Source organism: Schistocerca nitens, chromosome 10 (assembly GCF_023898315.1).
Source record: "Schistocerca nitens isolate TAMUIC-IGC-003100 chromosome 10, iqSchNite1.1, whole genome shotgun sequence".
Lineage (NCBI taxonomy): Eukaryota > Metazoa > Arthropoda > Insecta > Orthoptera > Acrididae > Schistocerca > Schistocerca nitens.
The window spans coordinates 182246495-182271769 of record NC_064623.1 but is presented as its reverse complement, the minus strand read 5'-3'; the positions used below and the strand labels follow the sequence as shown (position 1 = coordinate 182271769).

Below are 25275 nucleotides of genomic sequence, written 5' to 3'. Positions count from 1 at the left end.
TTTAAATAAAAGTATTCCATTTTTTGTCACAATGTAGTGTGGACCAAAACAAGGTATAAAGTCCAGTAAACAAGAGCTTTAAAATGCATACCCCTGGAGCTATGAGTACTTGTTCATTTTGCTGCTGTGAAACATCTCTTGTAATAAACAAGTGCTCAGAACTCTGCAGGTAAGCATTTTAAAGCTTGCACTTTTTATCATATTTTGGTCCCTAGTACCACCTCTCAAAATATGGCACACTTTTTTTAACATCCTTTATAGGAAACTACTGGTCCTGTCATACTTACTGGGGCACTCCTATCTTTCAAAACAATATACCAGTTCCAATTGCTTAAATCTCCAAGCCACTTGTGTGAAATTGAATGAATTGCCCTTGAAGGGGCAGGGGAGGGGAGGGGGGATTGAACTACATCGTCTTTCTAATTACCACAGATTTATGCAACTTTATGAAGCAGTCCAAATGGTGGAATTTATCACAGGCTCAACATCTGAGCTTAGCCTGTGGAAATGTGCTCATGTTTTGTTGCCTCCCTAATTTACAGTTAATTGTATCACAGCACCTGTGGCATCTCCATCTTCCTTTTCTGGTTATCTACATCCTGCAGGTGGTAGGATACATTCTACTGTACTTGTGTAGGAATGTCAAGAGCATTGAAACAGTGAAGCAAATTAAAACTGTGTGCTGGCCTTGGACCCTAAATCAGAACCCGCCCTTCAGTGGTTAAATGATTCAGGCTCAATATTCAACCTGTTGTCACAACATCTGCCAGTACCTTTTTTCGTACGTTTCAAAACTGTACAGATGATGACCTGCATCCCTTGATGGTGTACCAGCCCTGGAAGAAACGATATTGCAGATAAATGGCTTAGCCAGAGCCCAGATCACTTTTTCACAATGAATCTTTCATTCTGCAGCACAGTGTGAGCTGCAGGGTAGAAGTCCTGGCAGAAGAGTAGCAGTACCCAGATAGCTCATTTAGGAAGCGCACAGTCTGTGAAAGGTGAGTTTCTGGGTTTGAATCCTGGTTTCAAAATGGCACAGGTGGCACAACAGAGTGAAGGATTCATACTGGTTAAAGATCATTGATACTGACAATTATTAGCTGTTCGACACTGTTTTATTTCAACTTGGTACTGGACGTCTTTTTATTCCCAAGTTTGTTGCAAATATGTATTCTGTTTGGTAAGCCTGCCCCAATCAGTATTTATATGCCCACTTTGTGGTGCCATTTTTTTCCATATTGTGGAAGTTGTGTAACTCTTCTGATCTGCTAAGTGAGCAACTGGATGTTGTTTGTTATACTCCATTGCACGCAGAGGCAAAGGCCAATATGTTTTGAAAGAATAAATCATGTGGTGAAGTGCAGATTTTTACATGACTTAAACAGTTGGAAGGTAACATCAATGGTGCCAGCAACAGTAACTTAGAAGTAGATATAAAGGGCATTCAAAAAGTTTTGCACAGTACTCTTTAATTTTTTTTATTTTTGCAGGAGGAGAAAGAAATTTTTTGTGAACATACTTGGAACATTTAGCTATACATAGAGCTTACTCAATGTAGCCTCCATCAGCTGTGGCACATCTGGCCCAACGTTCTTTCCATAATGTCTTTCTCACTACCAAATGTTTTACCACGCAGGTGGGCCTTCAGATGACCAAAGAGGTAAAAATCAGACAGAGCCAAGTGAGGATTGTAGAGAGGATGAAGAACTATTTTCCAACCCATTTTCCTGATTTTCTCCTGCATCGTATAGGCTGTATGGGGTTTGGCATTGTCATGGTGTAGTCTGATGATCTGACCCTGAAGCTGTGGTCTATGGGTCTTGATGCTACATTGCAGCTTGTCCAGTGACAAACAGTAACCGTCCCCATTAACTGTGGAGCCAGGTTCCAAAAACTCGATGAAAATGACACCACACTGATGCCAGAAGGAGGAGGTCATCACATTTCAGTGTGCTGTTCATGAAAGTCTTGGATTCTTCTAACAAGGGGAACCTGGATGACACCACTCCATGGATTGGGTTTTGCTCTCGAGTTCAGACAAAAACAACCATGTTTCATCCTGGGTAATGACGTCATAAAAACACTGTTTCCACTCTTCAGTAAAGGTCTACATGAGACCCTCGCACATGTTTTTCCTCTCTCCCATGTGGACCCGGGATTTAGAATAGGCCCAAGGTATTCCTGCTTGTCACAAGAGGCAACTAAAAGGAGTCTCACATGTTTTGCCCTTTATGTGGTGGTCCCCTGTCAGGTTTGACCTCCATCTTTCCAAATTTTCCCAAAGAGTGAGCCAATTGGGGAAGGGCACCTTACATGGTGCATTGTGTCCATCATGCTTTAAGACCTTCAGCTCACTTTGTATTGCAGTCCCACTCATTCTTGGTGAGGACACCTTCCTGGGTGTGTTTTCCACCATGTACTATCCAGTGTCACTTTCTGTGCCGACGATGACCATGGACTAAGAGCACCTCATATCCAGCACGGTAGCCAGTCCGCTGTGGTGGAACTACAATTACCCTGTTGGCTGTAGCCCCCTGACAACAGAGGGATCACTCTGCTGATGCCTTTTCCATTAAATCCCCATTTATGCCACAGAGTAGGTGTCCATCCCCCTGGGGCATCGGGACTCCCAGCAATGGCCATCGTGCCAGGTGGCCCTTGCTGAGGCTAGGTGGCACCCATGGGGAGGGCCCCTGGTTGGGGTGGGTGGCATCAGTGCGGATGACACGCCATGAAGCGTTGTATGTCATCTCTTGCTGGTGGTCCACCACCAGCAGTCTCTAAGCGGGCAAAGTCTAACTTCAGTGCTAAGAAATATGACCCCAAATCATTCCCCTCCCTGGCCACACCATGGGAGGAATGCAGGCTAAGGATGGCAGTGAAGCTTATTCGCCCCAGTACAAGTGTTGATGGGAAATCTTTCATGTCCATGAAGCCTCAGTTTTTTGTGGAGCATTTCGAGGACAAGTTTGGGGAGGTGGAGGGCTTGTCCAGTATGCGCTCTGGGTCAGTCTTGATAAAAACAGCTTCCTCTGCCCAGTCATGAGCATTACTCGCTTGTAACAAGTTCAAGGATGTATCTGTTACCATCACGCCCCAAAAGAGCTTAAATATGGTCCAGGGTATTATATTCCACAGGAACCTTCTTTTCTTGTCTGATGATGATCTCCACGCCAATTTAGAGTGGTGAGGTGTTCATTTCATATGGTGCGTCCATCGGGGCGGAGGGATAATCAGGTTGCCAACGGTGCCTTCATCTTGGCCTTCGAGGGTAACACATTACTCGAGAAGGTCAAGTTGATGGTCTACCGCTGTGACATTAAGCCATATATCCCTCCACTGCCTCGATGCGGTGCTTTAAGTGCTGGAAGTTTGGCCATATGTCTTCCCGCTGGACGTCCAGCATCACACGTTGAGATTGTGTACGTCCATCACATCCCAATACTGCATGTGCCCCGCCTCCCATCTGTGTCAACTGGGGAGAGCGTCATTCACCTTGCTCACCAGCCTGCAGGATTTTACTGAAAAAGAGGAAAATCATGGAATATAAGATGCTGGACCAACTGACCTACACCGAGGATAAGAGGAAATTTGAGAACCTACATCCTTTGGCTATGAAGCGTAAGTCTTCTTCGGCTCCTCTTGCTCGGAACGGGTTCCTTGCGTCACTCCCTTTCCAGGTTTCTGGTAGTGAGAAAGATGACACCCGCTAGTGCCCGAAAAGCCCAAAAGCAGCTGGCCATAGGGCTTCACGCTCATCCTCAGTCCCAGAGACTGAATCAGTGAAGTCCTCCCAGCCAGAAAAACCCAAGGAGCAGCAAGAGAAATCCAAAAACAATGTCCCCAAGACCGAGAGAATTGCGGTGGTACCCACACCACCGATACCTACAAGCTCTGCGTCTGCAGATGAGGTGGAGATTCTGGCATCCACTGAGGACCTATATCTCGCTGGACCCTCAGACACAATGGATATAGACTGCTCAGGCAAAGAGTTGGTGGCAGCAGGTGACCCTTAGGTGTAGACTGCCACATTGAATGTTACATGCCTTCCCTGTCTCAAGATGGCATCATCCTCCAGTGGAATTACGGCAGTTTTTTCCACTGCCTGGCTGAGCTATGGCAACTGTTAAGCTTACCTGCTTTTTGCATTGTCCTCCAGGAAACCTGGTTCCCGACAATGCGGACCCCTGCCCTCCGTGGCTATAAGGAATACTACAGAAACCTTAGTGACTATAATCGAGTGTCAGGTGGAGTTTGTGTTTATGTTCTAAACTTGGTCTGTAGTGATCCTGTGCCCCTTCAAACCCCTCTTGAAGCTGTGGCTGTCAGAATACAGACGACACAGGAAATAAATGTCTGCAATGTATATCTTCCTCCAGTTGGTGCAGTATCCCTGAATGTTTCAATAGCACTGATTGATCAACTCCCTAAACCTTTCCTACTTTTGGGAGATTTTAACACCCATAACCCTTGTGGGGTACTGGTACTGGGGCAGGCAAGATGACAAAACTTTACTGTCTCAGTTCGACCTCTGCCTCTTAAATACTGTGGGCACAACACATTTCAGTGTGGCTCTTGGTAGCTACTTGGCCATTGATTTATCAATTTGCAGCCCAGGCCTTCTCCCATATACCCACTGGAAAGCACATGACGACCTTTGTGGTAGTGGCCACCTCCCCATCTTCCTGTCACTGCCCCGGCATCAAGCCCACGGACGCCAGCCCATATGGGCTTTAAACAAGGTGGACTGGGAAACTCTCACCTCTGCTGTCACTGTTGAATCTCCTCCACATGGTAACATCAATGTGATGGTCGAACAGGTGACTACGACAATCGTTTCTGTGGCAGAAAACAGGATCCCTCACTCTTTAGGGGGGGCCCCGGCAAAAGGCAGTCCCTCCTTGGTGGTTGCCGGAAGTTGCTGAAGCAATTGAGCATCGGCGAGCTCTACAGTGGCATAAGCAGCACCCTTCCCTAGAGCATCTCATAGCCTTTAAACGGCTCCATGCCCGCATTTGCCAACTTATCAAAAGACGGAAACAGGAGTGTTAAGAGAGATACATCTCAACCATTGGGTGCCATACGTCACCTTCCCAAGTCTGGGCAAAAATTAAACGTGTTTTCGGGTACCAGACCCCCAACAGGTGTTCCCGGTGTTAACATAAATGTTGTGTTATGTACTGACGCAAACTCGAATGCCGAATACTTTGCTGAGCCCTATGCTCGAGCCTCTGCGTCGGAGAATCATCCCCCAGCCTTTCGCACTCTCAAATGGTGACTGGAAGGGAAAGTCCTCTCGTTTACTACACGCCACAGTGAATCCTGTAACGCCCCATTTACAGAGTGGGAGTTGCTCAGTGCCTTTGCACATTGCCCCGATACAGCTCCTGGGCCAGAACGGATCCACAGTCAGGTGATTAAACGTCTCTCATCTGACTACAAGGACATCTCCTCATCACCTTCTACCAGATCTGGTGCGATGGAGTCTTTCCATCAAAGTGGTGGGAGAGCACCATCATTCCGATACTCAAATCCGGTAAAAACCTGCTTGATGTGGATAGCTATCAGCCCATCAGCCTCACCAACATTCTTTGTAAGCTGCTGGCACGTATGGTGTGTCAGCAGTTGGGTTGGGTCCTGGAGTCATATGGCCGACTGGCTCCATGTCAGGGCGGCTTCTGCCAGGGTCGTTCTATCATAGATAATCTTGTGTCCCTTCAGTCTGCCATTTGAACAGTCTTTTCCAGGTGCCAACATATGGTTGCCATCTACTTTGATTTACGAAAAGCGTATGACACAACCTGGCGACATCATAGCCGTGCCACATTATACGAGTGGGGTCTCCAAGGCCCGCTCCTGATTTTTATCCAAAATTTCCTGTTGCTTTGTACTTTCTCATAGTTCATCCCATATCCGGGAGAATGGGGTCCTGCAGGGCTCTGTGAGTGTCTCTATTTTTAATGGTCTAACAACAGCTGGAGGACCGTCCATCTCACCTTCTCTGTTTGCAGACGACTTCTGCATTTCATACTGCTCCACCAATACTGGTGTTGCTGAGTGGCGCCTACAGGGAACCATCCACAAGGCGCAGTCAGGACTTCTGTCAACATTGTACCATTCATCCAGAACCAGAACTTTACCTTAATGACGATTCAGTCACTGTAGTGGAGACATATTGATTCTTAGGACTGGTTTTCAACACCCAATTGACTCAGCTTCCTCACCTTCGTCAGCTTAAACGAAATTGCTGGCAGCACCTCAATACCCTCCACTGCCTGAGCAACACCAACTGGGGTACAGATCGCTCTACGCTGCTGCAGCTCTACAGAGCCTTTGTTCAATCCTGCCTGGACTATGGGAGTCTGGTTTACAGTTCGGCGGCGCCCTCATTATTGCATTTACTCGACCCAGCCCACCGCTGTGGCATTTGCCTAGCAACAGGAGCTTATAGGACAAGTCAGGTGACCGGTGTCCTTATGGAGGATGGAGTCTTCCATTGCAGGTTAGGCGTGCACAACTGCTGGCCAGTTACGTAGCACATGTTCATAGTTCTCCTGTGCATCCGAATCACTGTCTCCTTTTCTCACCCATGGCGGTTCATCTCCCACATCAGCGGCCCAGGTCAGGGCTTCCAATTGCAGTTCATGTCTGATTCCTTCTTTCCTTGTCTTTACCACCTATACTTGAAGTCCCTTCACGTACACCTCCATGGTGTACACCTAGGCTGCAGCTTCGCCTGGACCTTTTCACATGGCCCTAAGGACTTGTCAGTTGCAGGTTTGTACAACACTGCCCATGATTCCAGAGGGAAAGTGATTGATAATTTTGTAATTGTGAACAAAAAATTTTCTCTGCTTCTGTCCTTAACTTTTGCAACAAGTTCATTTGTAACGACAGATGATCTTCCATTCCTTTTTTTCACAATGGACATTCATCTGACATTCCCGAAACAAACTGCACCTTTTCTTTCAGCACTATCACTCATGGTGTTCACCTCTATATGCACAAAGTTCACTACGAATGTCTATATCTTTCATGTTTTTCACACAAAGAAAATGGATTACAGCATAGAATTAACAGGCAGCAGGAATTTTTATTATGGCGATCATTTTTATTTACAGTTACGGAGCAAACAACAGTTCAGTAACTCTTCCACAGAACTACTAGGCTCCTACTTGCCCAGGTGACACAGCTGTGCTGAAACCACTCACTCACCCAACTCCTCCGCACACTGGGCAGTGTCAGAACCTACTTTTTAGAGAGCCCCTGTATTATCCAGTACAGTACAGTTTGAATTATTCAACTGCCACAGTAGCTGTGTCTTGAGTGATGAAATTCCACACATCACTCTCATCTTGTATCGCCAGTGTGATTTCAAGATTACGGATTGACACCACTTATCACTTTCAACAGTTGCTATGAGTTTCAGTTCTTAGTATAAGATGAAAGATGCTAATGATAGTAAAACCCTAAGTATTAATGTACGATGATTAGTTTCTTAACCCCAAAGTAATCAGTTTACAATGCTCTACTGTATGTGTAATATTGATGCCAAATGTCATATATCCACTGCAGAAGCCACTTGTTCCTTCATCTGGTCAAAATATGATTCACCCATCTTGTATGAAATTAGTGAATGTCTTCTCCATTTGTAACCAATGAATGGAATCATAGAATGAAACAGTTTTAATGAATTCTCATATTGTATGAATTCATGGTTTTGAGGAAGCTTTTGACTGTTTCATGGCAAAAAAACATTCACAGCAGTCCTAGAAAATGTTTTTCAGATACAGAAATTGGTCAAGTGAAAAGAGAATATATATTAATGGAACATACCTGAACCGCTTCATTTTTCAAACAATATTGTTTTATTTGCTTATAGTGCAGATAATTTCATCAACAATGGAAGAATTTAATATAAAAAAAATTGAAGCTGGCCTAGAAATCAGTCATAAGAGACTGTTGCTAATGAACAATGAAGCAATAGAACTGGTTGATGAGTTTTTGTATTTAGGGCAGTTTAAGGTGACAGCTGGGTGGACAGTAAGGGAAGTGGATAGAGTAATAATGACATCTAGTGTTTTTGGTAAACTAAACAATGTTTCCAAAACAAAGTTTCCAAAGTGTGTAAAAAGGAAAGTTCATCTCCAGTATGTGCTACATTTTGACTGATAGTGAGATGTGGATTTCAAAGTGAAAACCATTCATAAACTGAGGCCTCTTTGAGGGCAGTTGAGAAATACATGATGAGGATTCTTAGAAGAGACTCAGAAAAAACAAATTGATCAGATAGCAGACTGGAGTGGAAAACACAATTATGATGGTAAAGAATACACGCATGAAATGGTGATGAGTGAGACAGGTGCATGGATGGTAGGAGGCAGACCACGGAAGTTCTTTGTTGTGTTCCAAGAGATAAGGAAAGGGCGTCTTTTGATGACATTAGAAAGCATATGGGAGTCACATGAATGTGTATAGAATGAAGAGCATAAAGTAAGGGAAAGTTTAGAACAGGCCTTTCTCCAGCACTTGATGCTGAATTGCTGCTGCTGATGGTAATGTATCTTTGCTGAATCAGGTTTCAGTAATAACTTGGGCTTTCGGTGACTTCCTCGGTCACAACCATCGGGCTGTGATAATCTTAACTGATGCAAAGGTGTTATTTTATAGTTAACAAAAATGAAATTACATTATGATGAAATCTTGTAAAAGCTGTGGAATGTAGATGGGGTACTAGAGATTATGCTGATGTCTGTGACAGGTAGTTGCTAATAGTGCCACTGATCCCATTAAAAAATAATTTGGTTTATTTCTCTGAAGCAGTTGTAGTTCAAGAAACCTTCAATAATTAAAGAGACGAGTTGATGTAGAAATGAAACTGTTTATGGGGGGAGTTCTGTATTTACATGACTGTAGATTGGCATAACTGGGATTAGCTGAAAGCAGTTGATGGATAAAAATTGTCCTGTTTGTAAGCTCTGGATTACATGTAATGATAGTGTGTCTGCTTGAGGTTTTACATTAATTGAACAACATTCAGTTACTATTATTATTGTTACTACTATCATCATCATCATCATTATCGTCATCATCCCCCCCCCCCTCCTCCCCATTCCAGAGGTGAAGAACCTAGCTAAAATGTGTTCTTGAATGATTTTACAGTATGGTGGAAGTTGTATGAACCACAGAAATTTTTATTAATGGGTAAAGCAAAAAATGGTTGAACCTCAATGAGCTACATCCAGGCTGGGCAGTTGAAGTGTCAACTCCTTTGTGTCAAACCCACATTGACGACACTGTTCATGAATGCTTATGTATCAACAGTTGGTAGTCTTAACACAACACTTCAGGTATTCATCATGAGCTCGAGATAAAACTTGTAACCGATATTCTTGTGAAAGCCACCAGCGGCTCCTATAAGCTCCAAACTGATAGGAAATATGTTCATTGTAGTTGCGTTTACTTTGCCATTTTTGGAAAAAATACTAAGATTAGAAATTATTCTTTTGCAGAAGCACTTAAATTATTTGCTGCATGTATGTACACTGACTTAGCAAATGTCATGGGACATGCACCTAATATCACGTGGGGCCACTTCTGGTCCTGCAGGCTGCAGTGACATGCCATGGAAGTGAGTCTACAAGTCCCTGGTACTGCTCTGGAAGCAGTCGACACCAAATCATTTGCAGAGTGACAGCCAATTCTGGTCTGTTCATGGGTGCAGGATCCATAACACACAACCTGTATTCCTTGAAATCCCGGATACGAGTTCAAATCTGGACTCTGGGGTCACCATCTCAGTCTTTGAATTGCTGTGCATGTTCGTGTAACCATTCCCAGGTAATGTGGTAGGACTATCAGGGTGTTGGAAGGCCAGAAATGGGCGGAGATGGTCGCCAAGCAGATCAACATTTCACGGGCCATTCAAAGTTCGTTCAGGAAAAACTAGAGGGGCCACTCCATACCAGGAAAATGCACCTCAAACCATAGCAGACATCATCACCTTGGAGCATGTATTTTTGGCAGGTGGGGTCTATGAAGTCCATCCCTGGTGACTGTCGACAAATGCGAGCTGTAGTGCCTGATGACATCCGGTCAACAGTGGCACTTGTGTGCGATGCTGGCTCCCACACCCCATGGAACCCATGTTCCTGTGGATTGCCCACTGGAAGAATCATCATCCTGTGTTGAATTGAACCATGATTTGTTGCACTGTTGCCCTCCTGTTTCTATTGACAATCTGTCTAGTACATCGCCAGTCAGTCATTGAGAATGGTTGGACAACTGGTAGTTTGTCTGTTGTGAACTGTGACACTCTCGTTCAACCATTCACGATTTACTGTTGACACAATATAACGTGTGTGAAGCCAAATTCGTGCACCACTGTGGAAATTGAAATTCCCATCCGATGGCCTTTGACAACCATACTCCATTTGAATGGCGTCAGCTCCTGATGACATTGCATGTTACTCTTTCACAGGCACTTCTCAGAAGGTCTTCTATTCAACTGCATCTGGCAAAGGCGGTGTATGGTGCGCATGGAACACACCTATACCATCTGTGTCCCACTATCCCATGATGTTTGCTAAGTCCGTGTGTATGATGTGTTATGGGTGAAGCTAAATGAATATAATCCTCATTAACTTTTGCAGATATTGGAAACTCCTGAAGATAATGACGCACATGACCCACTAAAGCTGGAGGAAGATGTAAGTGATGCCTTGTTTTATAGTAGTCTAGATTTAATTCCTATAATTAGTAATGTACAAGGAGTAATCATAAAGTAATATTTATTATTTTGAAAAAAAAAATATAGTTACATAATTTTTTTTTAATTTGTTTTGCAGGTGTATGTTTGCAATCATGGTACATATTCTAAATCTTCTACCACAGTTCCAGCTAGATGAGCTAAAACAAAATGTGTTGAAGTGGAGAAGGGGTTTGTCATTCTGTTTTAATTCCCATAGCTGTGGATGACAGTAGGTTTGAATGTGTACCAGCACTACAAGCATGTACCTGTAAACGAAGGAAGTAGTTAAGTAATTTTATTTTTAGAGGGTGTAATTAAAACTTCATGATAACACCCTCCTAAGTAGATCAGTACTAGTCATATTCAGTAGTTTGTGTGCTATACAGAAGTAGCCTACAGTGGCTGTGTTCTGCTTGTTAATCTGTAGCTTGAATCATTCCACATCCCTGTAGGCTCTCCTTCATGATGTGATAAACGAAAAGTGATGTGTTACTGTTTACAAAATGCTTTGCTTTTTCTCTGTTTCAAATCGACGTCTACCTAGGAATCAGAAACACACAAATTCTGCGCCTGCATGCAAGATTCACAAACCATCCTACACTGCACAGTGAAGAGTAGCTTTTACTGCTGCTAGTCATTAAATTTCCTGTTCCAACCAAAAATGGAGCGAGAGAAAAATGACTACCTATACGCATCCTATGAGTCCTGATTTCTCTTGTCTTTGCAGTCCTTACGCAAATTGTATGTTGGGCACAGTAGCACCATTCTGCAGTCGGCCACTAATAGTATGTTGTGGAAAGAATGTCATCTCTCCACTGAGGATTCCAATTTGTGTTCCTGAACATTTCCATAATATGTGTTGATAGAACCTACCATTAACAAACCTAGCAACACACGTCTGAATTACTTTGATGTCTTACTTCAGTGGCAGTGTAGCACCGTACCACTACTCTTTAATCCAACATGGTAGGTATCCCAAACTGCCTTCCCTACAACCAAACTTATGTGCTCATTCCATTTCACATCACTTTGCAACTTTGCATGTAGATATTTAAATGATGTGGCTGTGGTAAGCAGCCTACCACTAACTCCATATTCAAATATTACATGATTGTTATTCCTTGCCTTCTTCATTAAGCTGCATTTTCCCACATTTGGAGCAACCTGTCATTCATCACACCAAATAGAAATTCTGTCCAAGTAGCGCTGTATCCTCCTGCAGTCACTCATTGGCAACACTTCCCCTTACACTACAGCATCAGCAAAAAGCCTCAGATGCTGTTCATTGTAACTGTGAGATCATTTATGTATGCAGACTGTTTAAATAAAAGTATTCCATTTTTTGTCACAATGTAGTGTGGACCAAAACAAGGTATAAAGTCCAGTAAACAAGAGCTTTAAAATGCATACCCCTAGAGCTATGAGTACTTGTTCATTTTGCTGCTGTGAAACATCTCTTGTAATAAACAAGTGCTCAGAACTCTGCAGGTAAGCATTTTAAAGCTTGCACTTTTTATCATATTTTGGTCCCTAGTACCACCTCTCAAAATATGGCACACTTTTTTTAACATCCTTTATAGGAAACTACTGGTCCTGTCATACTTACTGGGGCACTCCTATCTTTCAAAACAATATACCAGTTCCAATTGCTTAAATCTCCAAGCCACTTGTGTGAAATTGAATGAATTGCCCTTGAAGGGGCAGGGGAGGGGAGGGGGGATTGAACTACACCGTCTTTCTAATTACCACAGATTTATGCAACTTTATGAAGCAGTCCAAATGGTGGAATTTATCACAGGCTCAACATCTGAGCTTAGCCTGTGGAAATGTGCTCATGTTTTGTTGCCTCCCTAATTTACAGTTAATTGTATCACAGCACCTGTGGCATCTCCATCTTCCTTTTCTGGTTATCTACATCCTGCAGGTGGTAGGATACATTCTACTGTACTTGTGTAGGAATGTCAAGAGCATTGAAACAGTGAAGCAAATTAAAACTGTGTGCTGGCCTTGGACCCTAAATCAGAACCCGCCCTTCAGTGGTTAAATGATTCAGGCTCAATATTCAACCTGTTGTCACAACATCTGCCAGTACCTTTTTTCGTACGTTTCAAAACTGTACAGATGATGACCTGCATCCCTTGATGGTGTACCAGCCCTGGAAGAAACGATATTGCAGATAAATGGCTTAGCCAGAGCCCAGATCACTTTTTCACAATGAATCTTTCATTCTGCAGCACAGTGTGAGCTGCAGGGTAGAAGTCCTGGCAGAAGAGTAGCAGTACCCAGATAGCTCATTTAGGAAGCGCACAGTCTGTGAAAGGTGAGTTTCTGGGTTTGAATCCTGGTTTCAAAATGGCACAGGTGGCACAACAGAGTGAAGGATTCATACTGGTTAAAGATCATTGATACTGACAATTATTAGCTGTTCGACACTGTTTTATTTCAACTTGGTACTGGACGTCTTTTTATTCTCAAGTTTGTTGCAAATATGTATTCTGTTTGGTAAGCCTGCCCCAATCAGTATTTATATGCCCACTTTGTGGTGCCATTTTTTTCCATATTGTGGAAGTTGTGTAACTCTTCTGATCTGCTAAGTGAGCAACTGGATGTTGTTTGTTATACTCCATTGCACGCAGAGGCAAAGGCCAATATGTTTTGAAAGAATAAATCATGTGGTGAAGTGCAGATTTTTACATGACTTAAACAGTTGGAAGGTAACATCAATGGTGCCAGCAACAGTAACTTAGAAGTAGATATAAAGGGCATTCAAAAAGTTTTGCACAGTACTCTTTAATTTTTTTTTATTTTTGCAGGAGGAGAAAGAAATTTTTTGTGAACATACTTGGAACATTTAGCTATACATAGAGCTTACTCAATGTAGCCTCCATCAGCTGTGGCACATCTGGCCCAACGTTCTTTCCATAATGTCTTTCTCACTACCAAATGTTTTACCACGCAGGTGGGCCTTCAGATGACCAAAGAGGTAAAAATCAGACAGAGCCAAGTGAGGATTGTAGAGAGGATGAAGAACTATTTTCCAACCCATTTTCCTGATTTTCTCCTGCATCGTATAGGCTGTATGGGGTTTGGCATTGTCATGGTGTAGTCTGATGATCTGACCCTGAAGCTGTGGTCTATGGGTCTTGATGCTACATTGCAGCTTGTCCAGTGACAAACAGTAACCGTCCCCATTAACTGTGGAGCCAGGTTCCAAAAACTCGATGAAAATGACACCACACTGATGCCAGAAGGAGGAGGTCATCACATTTCAGTGTGCTGTTCATGAAAGTCTTGGATTCTTCTAACAAGGGGAACCTGGATGACACCACTCCATGGATTGGGTTTTGCTCTCGAGTTCAGACAAAAACAACCATGTTTCATCCTGGGTAATGACGTCATAAAAACACTGTTTCCACTCTTCAGTAAAGGTCTACATGAGACCCTCGCACATGTTTTTCCTCTCTCCCATGTGGACCCGGGATTTAGAATAGGCCCAAGGTATTCCTGCTTGTCATAAGAGGCAACTAAAAGGAGTCTCACATGTTTTGCCCTTTATGTGGTGGTCCCCTGTCAGGTTTGACCTCCATCTTTCCAAATTTTCCCAAAGAGTGAGCCAATTGGGGAAGGGCACCTTACATGGTGCATTGTGTCCATCATGCTTTAAGACCTTCAGCTCACTTTGTATTGCAGTCCCACTCATTCTTGGTGAGGACACCTTCCTGGGTGTGTTTTCCACCATGTACTATCCAGTGTCACTTTCTGTGCCGACGATGACCATGGACTAAGAGCACCTCATATCCAGCACGGTAGCCAGTCCGCTGTGGTGGAACTACAATTACCCTGTTGGCTGTAGCCCCCTGACAACAGAGGGATCACTCTGCTGATGCCTTTTCCGTTAAATCCCCATTTATGCCACAGAGTAGGTGTCCATCCCCCTGGGGCATCGGGACTCCCAGCAATGGCCATCGTGCCAGGTGGCCCTTGCTGAGGCTAGGTGGCACCCATGGGGAGGGCCCCTGGTTGGGGTGGGTGGCATCAGTGCGGATGACACGCCATGAAGCGTTGTATGTCATCTCTTGCTGGTGGTCCACCACCAGCAGTCTCTAAGCGGGCAAAGTCTAACTTCAGTGCTAAGAAATATGACCCCAAATCATTCCCCTCCCTGGCCACACCATGGGAGGAATGCAGGCTAAGGATGGCAGTGAAGCTTATTCGCCCCAGTACAAGTGTTGATGGGAAATCTTTCATGTCCATGAAGCCTCAGTTTTTTGTGGAGCATTTCGAGGACAAGTTTGGGGAGGTGGAGGGCTTGTCCAGTATGCGCTCTGGGTCAGTCTTGATAAAAACAGCTTCCTCTGCCCAGTCATGAGCATTACTCGCTTGTAACAAGTTCAAGGATGTATCTGTTACCATCACGCCCCAAAAGAGCTTAAATATGGTCCAGGGTATTATATTCCACAGGAACCTTCTTTTCTTGTCTGATGATGATCTCCACGCCAATTTAGAGTGGTGAGGTGTTCATTTCATATGGTGCGTCCATCGGGGCGGAGGGATAATCAGGTTGCCAACGGTGCCTTCATCTTGGCCTTCGAGGGTAACACATTACTCGAGAAGGTCAAGTTGATGGTCTACCGCTGTGACATTAAGCCATATATCCCTCCACTGCCTCGATGCGGTGCTTTAAGTGCTGGAAGTTTGGCCATATGTCTTCCCGCTGGACGTCCAGCATCACACGTTGAGATTGTGTACGTCCATCACATCCCAATACTGCATGTGCCCCGCCTCCCATCTGTGTCAACTGGGGAGAGCGTCATTCACCTTGCTCACCAGCCTGCAGGATTTTACTGAAAAAGAGGAAAATCATGGAATATAAGATGCTGGACCAACTGACCTACACCGAGGATAAGAGGAAATTTGAGAACCTACATCCTTTGGCTATGAAGCGTAAGTCTTCTTCGGCTCCTCTTGCTCGGAACGGGTTCCTTGCGTCACTCCCTTTCCAGGTTTCTGGTAGTGAGAAAGATGACACCCGCTAGTGCCCGAAAAGCCCAAAAGCAGCTGGCCATAGGGCTTCACGCTCATCCTCAGTCCCAGAGACTGAATCAGTGAAGTCCTCCCAGCCAGAAAAACCCAAGGAGCAGCAAGAGAAATCCAAAAACAATGTCCCCAAGACCGAGAGAATTGCGGTGGTACCCACACCACCGATACCTACAAGCTCTGCGTCTGCAGATGAGGTGGAGATTCTGGCATCCACTGAGGACCTATATCTCGCTGGACCCTCAGACACAATGGATATAGACTGCTCAGGCAAAGAGTTGGTGGCAGCAGGTGACCCTTAGGTGTAGACTGCCACATTGAATGTTACATGCCTTCCCTGTCTCAAGATGGCATCATCCTCCAGTGGAATTACGGCAGTTTTTTCCACTGCCTGGCTGAGCTATGGCAACTGTTAAGCTTACCTGCTTTTTGCATTGTCCTCCAGGAAACCTGGTTCCCGACAATGCGGACCCCTGCCCTCCGTGGCTATAAGGAATACTACAGAAACCTTAGTGACTATAATCGAGTGTCAGGTGGAGTTTGTGTTTATGTTCTAAACTTGGTCTGTAGTGATCCTGTGCCCCTTCAAACCCCTCTTGAAGCTGTGGCTGTCAGAATACAGACGACACAGGAAATAAATGTCTGCAATGTATATCTTCCTCCAGTTGGTGCAGTATCCCTGAATGTTTCAATAGCACTGATTGATCAACTCCCTAAACCTTTCCTACTTTTGGGAGATTTTAACACCCATAACCCTTGTGGGGTACTGGTACTGGGGCAGGCAAGATGACAAAACTTTACTGTCTCAGTTCGACCTCTGCCTCTTAAATACTGTGGGCACAACACATTTCAGTGTGGCTCTTGGTAGCTACTTGGCCATTGATTTATCAATTTGCAGCCCAGGCCTTCTCCCATATACCCACTGGAAAGCACATGACGACCTTTGTGGTAGTGGCCACCTCCCCATCTTCCTGTCACTGCCCCGGCATCAAGCCCACGGACGCCAGCCCATATGGGCTTTAAACAAGGTGGACTGGGAAACTTTCACCTCTGCTGTCACTGTTGAATCTCCCCCACATGGTAACATCAATGTGATGGTCGAACAGGTGACTACGACAATCGTTTCTGTGGCAGAAAACAGGATCCCTCACTCTTTAGGGGGGGCCCCGGCAAAAGGCAGTCCCTCCTTGGTGGTTGCCGGAAGTTGCTGAAGCAATTGAGCATCGGCGAGCTCTACAGTGGCATAAGCAGCACCCTTCCCTAGAGCATCTCATAGCCTTTAAACGGCTCCATGCCCGCATTTGCCAACTTATCAAAAGACGGAAACAGGAGTGTTAAGAGAGATACATCTCAACCATTGGGTGCCATACGTCACCTTCCCAAGTCTGGGCAAAAATTAAACGTGTTTTCGGGTACCAGACCCCCAACAGGTGTTCCCGGTGTTAACATAAATGTTGTGTTATGTACTGACGCAAACTCGAATGCCGAATACTTTGCTGAGCCCTATGCTCGAGCCTCTGCGTCGGAGAATCATCCCCCAGCCTTTCGCACTCTCAAATGGTGACTGGAAGGGAAAGTCCTCTCGTTTACTACACGCCACAGTGAATCCTGTAACGCCCCATTTACAGAGTGGGAGTTGCTCAGTGCCTTTGCACATTGCCCCGATACAGCTCCTGGGCCAGAACGGATCCACAGTCAGGTGATTAAACGTCTCTCATCTGACTACAAGGACATCTCCTCATCACCTTCTACCAGATCTGGTGCGATGGAGTCTTTCCATCAAAGTGGTGGGAGAGCACCATCATTCCGATACTCAAATCCGGTAAAAACCTGCTTGATGTGGATAGCTATCAGCCCATCAGCCTCACCAACATTCTTTGTAAGCTGCTGGCACGTATGGTGTGTCAGCAGTTGGGTTGGGTCCTGGAGTCATATGGCCGACTGGCTCCATGTCAGGGCGGCTTCTGCCAGGGTCGTTCTATCATAGATAATCTTGTGTCCCTTCAGTCTGCCATTTGAACAGTCTTTTCCAGGTGCCAACATATGGTTGCCATCTACTTTGATTTACGAAAAGCGTATGACACAACCTGGCGACATCATAGCCGTGCCACATTATACGAGTGGGGTCTCCAAGGCCCGCTCCTGATTTTTATCCAAAATTTCCTGTTGCTTTGTACTTTCTCATAGTTCATCCCATATCCGGGAGAATGGGGTCCTGCAGGGCTCTGTGAGTGTCTCTATTTTTAATGGTCTAACAACAGCTGGAGGACCGTCCATCTCACCTTCTCTGTTTGCAGACGACTTCTGCATTTCATACTGCTCCACCAATACTGGTGTTGCTGAGTGGCGCCTACAGGGAACCATCCACAAGGCGCAGTCAGGACTTCTGTCAACATTGTACCATTCATCCAGAACCAGAACTTTACCTTAATGACGATTCAGTCACTGTAGTGGAGACATATTGATTCTTAGGACTGGTTTTCAACACCCAATTGACTCAGCTTCCTCACCTTCGTCAGCTTAAACGAAATTGCTGGCAGCACCTCAATACCCTCCACTGCCTGAGCAACACCAACTGGGGTACAGATCGCTCTACGCTGCTGCAGCTCTACAGAGCCTTTGTTCAATCCTGCCTGGACTATGGGAGTCTGGTTTACAGTTCGGCGGCGCCCTCATTATTGCATTTACTCGACCCAGCCCACCGCTGTGGCATTTGCCTAGCAACAGGAGCTTATAGGACAAGTCAGGTGACCGGTGTCCTTATGGAGGATGGAGTCTTCCATTGCAGGTTAGGCGTGCACAACTGCTGGCCAGTTACGTAGCACATGTTCATAGTTCTCCTGTGCATCCGAATCACTGTCTCCTTTTCTCACCCATGGCGGTTCATCTCCCACATCAGCGGCCCAGGTCAGGGCTTCCAATTGCAGTTCATGTCTGATTCCTTCTTTCCTTGTCTTTACCACCTATACTTGAAGTCCCTTCACGTACACCTCCATGGTGTACACCTAGGCTGCAGCTTCGCCTGGACCTTTTCACATGGCCCTAAGGACTTGTCAGTTGCAGGTTTGTACAACACTGCCCATGATTCCAGAGGGAAAGTGATTGATAATTTTGTAATTGTGAACAAAAAATTTTCTCTGCTTCTGTCCTTAACTTTTGCAACAAGTTCATTTGTAACGACAGATGATCTTCCATTCCTTTTTTTCACAATGGACATTCATCTGACATTCCCGAAACAAACTGCACCTTTTCTTTCAGCACTATCACTCATGGTGTTCACCTCTATATGCACAAAGTTCACTACGAATGTCTATATCTTTCATGTTTTTCACACAAAGAAAATGGATTACAGCATAGAATTAACAGGCAGCAGGAATTTTTATTATGGCGATCATTTTTATTTACAGTTACGGAGCAAACAACAGTTCAGTAACTCTTCCACAGAACTACTAGGCTCCTACTTGCCCAGGTGACACAGCTGTGCTGAAACCACTCACTCACCCAACTCCTCCGCACACTGGGCAGTGTCAGAACCTACTTTTTAGAGAGCCCCTGTATTATCCAGTACAGTACAGTTTGAATTATTCAACTGCCACAGTAGCTGTGTCTTGAGTGATGAAATTCCACACATCACTCTCATCTTGTATCGCCAGTGTGATTTCAAGATTACGGATTGACACCACTTATCACTTTCAACAGTTGCTATGAGTTTCAGTTCTTAGTATAAGATGAAAGATGCTAATGATAGTAAAACCCTAAGTATTAATGTACGATGATTAGTTTCTTAACCCCAAAGTAATCAGTTTACAATGCTCTACTGTATGTGTAATATTGATGCCAAATGTCATATATCCACTGCAGAAGCCACTTGTTCCTTCATGTGGTCAAAATATGATTCACCCATCTTGTATGAAATTAGTGAATGTCTTCTCCATTTGTAACCAATGAATGGAATCATAGAATGAAACAGTTTTAATGAATTCTCATATTGTATGAATTCATGGTTTTGAGGAAGCTTTTGACTGTTTCATGGCAAAAAAACATTCACAGCAGTCCTAGAAAATGTTTTTCAGATACAGAAATTGGTCAAGTGAAAAGAGAATATATATTAATGGAACATACCTGAACCGCTTCATTTTTCAAACAATATTGTTTTATTTGCTTATAGTGCAGATAATTTCATCAACAATGGAAGAATTTAATATAAAAAAAATTGAAGCTGGCCTAGAAATCAGTCATAAGAGACTGTTGCTAATGAACAATGAAGCAATAGAACTGGTTGATGAGTTTTTGTATTTAGGGCAGTTTAAGGTGACAGCTGGGTGGACAGTAAGGGAAGTGGATAGAGTAATAATGACATCTAGTGTTTTTGGTAAACTAAACAATGTTTCCAAAACAAAGTTTCCAAAGTGTGTAAAAAGGAAAGTTCATCTCCAGTATGTGCTACATTTTGACTGATAGTGAGATGTGGATTTCAAAGTGAAAACCATTCATAAACTGAGGCCTCTTTGAGGGCAGTTGAGAAATACATGATGAGGATTCTTAGAAGAGACTCAGAAAAAACAAATTGATCAGATAGCAGACTGGAGTGGAAAACACAATTATGATGGTAAAGAATACACGCATGAAATGGTGATGAGTGAGACAGGTGCATGGATGGTAGGAGGCAGACCACGGAAGTTCTTTGTTGTGTTCCAAGAGATAAGGAAAGGGCGTCTTTTGATGACATTAGAAAGCATATGGGAGTCACATGAATGTGTATAGAATGAAGAGCATAAAGTAAGGGAAAGTTTAGAACAGGCCTTTCTCCAGCACTTGATGCTGAATTGCTGCTGCTGATGGTAATGTATCTTTGCTGAATCAGGTTTCAGTAATAACTTGGGCTTTCGGTGACTTCCTCGGTCACAACCATCGGGCTGTGATAATCTTAACTGATGCAAAGGTGTTATTTTATAGTTAACAAAAATGAAATTACATTATGATGAAATCTTGTAAAAGCTGTGGAATGTAGATGGGGTACTAGAGATTATGCTGATGTCTGTGACAGGTAGTTGCTAATAGTGCCACTGATCCCATTAAAAAATAATTTGGTTTATTTCTCTGAAGCAGTTGTAGTTCAAGAAACCTTCAATAATTAAAGAGACGAGTTGATGTAGAAATGAAACTGTTTATGGGGGGAGTTCTGTATTTACATGACTGTAGATTGGCATAACTGGGATTAGCTGAAAGCAGTTGATGGATAAAAATTGTCCTGTTTGTAAGCTCTGGATTACATGTAATGATAGTGTGTCTGCTTGAGGTTTTACATTAATTGAACAACATTCAGTTACTATTATTATTGTTACTACTATCATCATCATCATCATTATCGTCATCATCCCCCCCCCCCCTCCTCCCCATTCCAGAGGTGAAGAACCTAGCTAAAATGTGTTCTTGAATGATTTTACAGTATGGTGGAAGTTGTATGAACCACAGAAATTTTTATTAATGGGTAAAGCAAAAAATGGTTGAACCTCAATGAGCTACATCCAGGCTGGGCAGTTGAAGTGTCAACTCCTTTGTGTCAAACCCACATTGACGACACTGTTCATGAATGCTTATGTATCAACAGTTGGTAGTCTTAACACAACACTTCAGGTATTCATCATGAGCTCGAGATAAAACTTGTAACCGATATTCTTGTGAAAGCCACCAGCGGCTCCTATAAGCTCCAAACTGATAGGAAATATGTTCATTGTAGTTGCGTTTACTTTGCCATTTTTGGAAAAAATACTAAGATTAGAAATTATTCTTTTGCAGAAGCACTTAAATTATTTGCTGCATGTATGTACACTGACTTAGCAAATGTCATGGGACATGCACCTAATATCACGTGGGGCCACTTCTGGTCCTGCAGGCTGCAGTGACATGCCATGGAAGTGAGTCTACAAGTCCCTGGTACTGCTCTGGAAGCAGTCGACACCAAATCATTTGCAGAGTGACAGCCAATTCTGGTCTGTTCATGGGTGCAGGATCCATAACACACAACCTGTATTCCTTGAAATCCCGGATACGAGTTCAAATCTGGACTCTGGGGTCACCATCTCAGTCTTTGAATTGCTGTGCATGTTCGTGTAACCATTCCCAGGTAATGTGGTAGGACTATCAGGGTGTTGGAAGGCCAGAAATGGGCGGAGATGGTCGCCAAGCAGATCAACATTTCACGGGCCATTCAAAGTTCGTTCAGGAAAAACTAGAGGGGCCACTCCATACCAGGAAAATGCACCTCAAACCATAGCAGACATCACCACCTTGGAGCATGTATTTTTGGCAGGTGGGGTCTATGAAGTCCATCCCTGGTGACTGTCGACAAATGCGAGCTGTAGTGCCTGATGACATCCGGTCAACAGTGGCACTTGTGTGCGATGCTGGCTCCCACACCCCATGGAACCCATGTTCCTGTGGATTGCCCACTGGAAGAATCATCATCCTGTGTTGAATTGAACCATGATTTGTTGCACTGTTGCCCTCCTGTTTCTATTGACAATCTGTCTAGTACATCGCCAGTCAGTCATTGAGAATGGTTGGACAACTGGTAGTTTGTCTGTTGTGAACTGTGACACTCTCGTTCAACCATTCACGATTTACTGTTGACACAATATAACGTGTGTGAAGCCAAATTCGTGCACCACTGTGGAAATTGAAATTCCCATCCGATGGCCTTTGACAACCATACTCCATTTGAATGGCGTCAGCTCCTGATGACATTGCATGTTACTCTTTCACAGGCACTTCTCAGAAGGTCTTCTATTCAACTGCATCTGGCAAAGGCGGTGTATGGTGCGCATGGAACACACCTATACCATCTGTGTCCCACTATCCCATGATGTTTGCTAAGTCCGTGTGTATGATGTGTTATGGGTGAAGCTAAATGAATATAATCCTCATTAACTTTTGCAGATATTGGAAACTCCTGAAGATAATGACGCACATGACCCACTAAAGCTGGAGGAAGATGTAAGTGATGCCTTGTTTTATAGTAGTCTAGATTTAATTCCTATAATTAGTAATGTACAAGGAGTAATCATAAAGTAATATTTATTATTTTGAAAAAAAAATATAGTTACATAATTTTTTTTTAATTTGTTTTGCAGGTGTATGTTTGCAATCATGGTACATATTCTAAATCTTCTACCACAGTTCCAGCTAGATGAGCTAAAACAAAATGTGTTGAAGTGGAGAAGGGGTTTGTCATTCTGTTTTAATTCCCATAGCTGTGGATGACAGTAGGTTTGAATGTGTACCAGCACTACAAGCATGTACCTGTAAACGAAGGAAGTAGTTAAGTAATTTTATTTTTAGAGGGTGTAATTAAAACTTCATGATAACACCCTCCTAAGTAGATCAGTACTAGTCATATTCAGTAGTTTGTGTGCTATACAGAAGTAGCCTACAGTGGCTGTGTTCTGCTTGTTAATCTGTAGCTTGAATCATTCCACATCCCTGTAGGCTCTCCTTCATGATGTGATAAACGAAAAGTGATGTGTTACTGTTTACAAAATGCTTTGCTTTTTCTCTGTTTCAAATCGACGTCTACCTAGGAATCAGAAACACACAAATTCTGCGCCTGCATGCAAGATTCACAAACCATCCTACACTGCACAGTGAAGAGTAGCTTTTACTGCTGCTAGTCATTAAATTTCCTGTTCCAACCAAAAATGGAGCGAGAGAAAAATGACTACCTATACGCATCCTATGAGTCCTGATTTCTCTTGTCTTTGCAGTCCTTACGCAAATTGTATGTTGGGCACAGTAGCACCATTCTGCAGTCGGCCACTAATAGTATGTTGTGGAAAGAATGTCATCTCTCCACTGAGGATTCCAATTTGTGTTCCTGAACATTTCCATAATATGTGTTGATAGAACCTACCATTAACAAACCTAGCAACACACGTCTGAATTACTTTGATGTCTTACTTCAGTGGCAGTGTAGCACCGTACCACTACTCTTTAATCCAACATGGTAGGTATCCCAAACTGCCTTCCCTACAACCAAACTTATGTGCTCATTCCATTTCACATCACTTTGCAACTTTGCATGTAGATATTTAAATGATGTGGCTGTGGTAAGCAGCCTACCACTAACTCCATATTCAAATATTACATGATTGTTATTCCTTGCCTTCTTCATTAAGCTGCATTTTCCCACATTTGGAGCAACCTGTCATTCATCACACCAAATAGAAATTCTGTCCAAGTAGCGCTGTATCCTCCTGCAGTCACTCATTGGCAACACTTCCCCTTACACTACAGCATCAGCAAAAAGCCTCAGATGCTGTTCATTGTAACTGTGAGATCATTTATGTATGCAGACTGTTTAAATAAAAGTATTCCATTTTTTGTCACAATGTAGTGTGGACCAAAACAAGGTATAAAGTCCAGTAAACAAGAGCTTTAAAATGCATACCCCTAGAGCTATGAGTACTTGTTCATTTTGCTGCTGTGAAACATCTCTTGTAATAAACAAGTGCTCAGAACTCTGCAGGTAAGCATTTTAAAGCTTGCACTTTTTATCATATTTTGGTCCCTAGTACCACCTCTCAAAATATGGCACACTTTTTTTAACATCCTTTATAGGAAACTACTGGTCCTGTCATACTTACTGGGGCACTCCTATCTTTCAAAACAATATACCAGTTCCAATTGCTTAAATCTCCAAGCCACTTGTGTGAAATTGAATGAATTGCCCTTGAAGGGGCAGGGGAGGGGAGGGGGGATTGAACTACACCGTCTTTCTAATTACCACAGATTTATGCAACTTTATGAAGCAGTCCAAATGGTGGAATTTATCACAGGCTCAACATCTGAGCTTAGCCTGTGGAAATGTGCTCATGTTTTGTTGCCTCCCTAATTTACAGTTAATTGTATCACAGCACCTGTGGCATCTCCATCTTCCTTTTCTGGTTATCTACATCCTGCAGGTGGTAGGATACATTCTACTGTACTTGTGTAGGAATGTCAAGAGCATTGAAACAGTGAAGCAAATTAAAACTGTGTGCTGGCCTTGGACCCTAAATCAGAACCCGCCCTTCAGTGGTTAAATGATTCAGGCTCAATATTCAACCTGTTGTCACAACATCTGCCAGTACCTTTTTTCGTACGTTTCAAAACTGTACAGATGATGACCTGCATCCCTTGATGGTGTACCAGCCCTGGAAGAAACGATATTGCAGATAAATGGCTTAGCCAGAGCCCAGATCACTTTTTCACAATGAATCTTTCATTCTGCAGCACAGTGTGAGCTGCAGGGTAGAAGTCCTGGCAGAAGAGTAGCAGTACCCAGATAGCTCATTTAGGAAGCGCACAGTCTGTGAAAGGTGAGTTTCTGGGTTTGAATCCTGGTTTCAAAATGGCACAGGTGGCACAACAGAGTGAAGGATTCATACTGGTTAAAGATCATTGATACTGACAATTATTAGCTGTTCGACACTGTTTTATTTCAACTT

At 43.6% G+C, this 25275-nt stretch overlaps 1 protein-coding gene across 15 annotated transcripts in view; it reads left to right on the top strand.

Moving 5' to 3' along the window:
• The window catches only part of LOC126210558 (pharyngeal muscle protein 2-like), a 510724-nt gene that overhangs the window by 41419 nt on the left and 444030 nt on the right, over nucleotides 1-25275 (top strand). For 13 of the 15 annotated variants that reach the window (XR_007540701.1, XR_007540700.1, XM_049939816.1 and 10 more), the window contains exons 5-6: nucleotides 10656-10712; nucleotides 22730-22786. Coding sequence is in view for 13 of the 15 variants with exons in the window: in XM_049939816.1 (XP_049795773.1) it covers nucleotides 10656-10712; nucleotides 22730-22786 (114 nt within the window). In the remaining 2 variants the exon portion in view is untranslated. The remainder of the gene's footprint in view (nucleotides 1-10655; nucleotides 10713-22729; nucleotides 22787-25275) is intronic. The other 2 variants (XM_049939826.1, XM_049939824.1) reach the window with 1 other exon arrangement.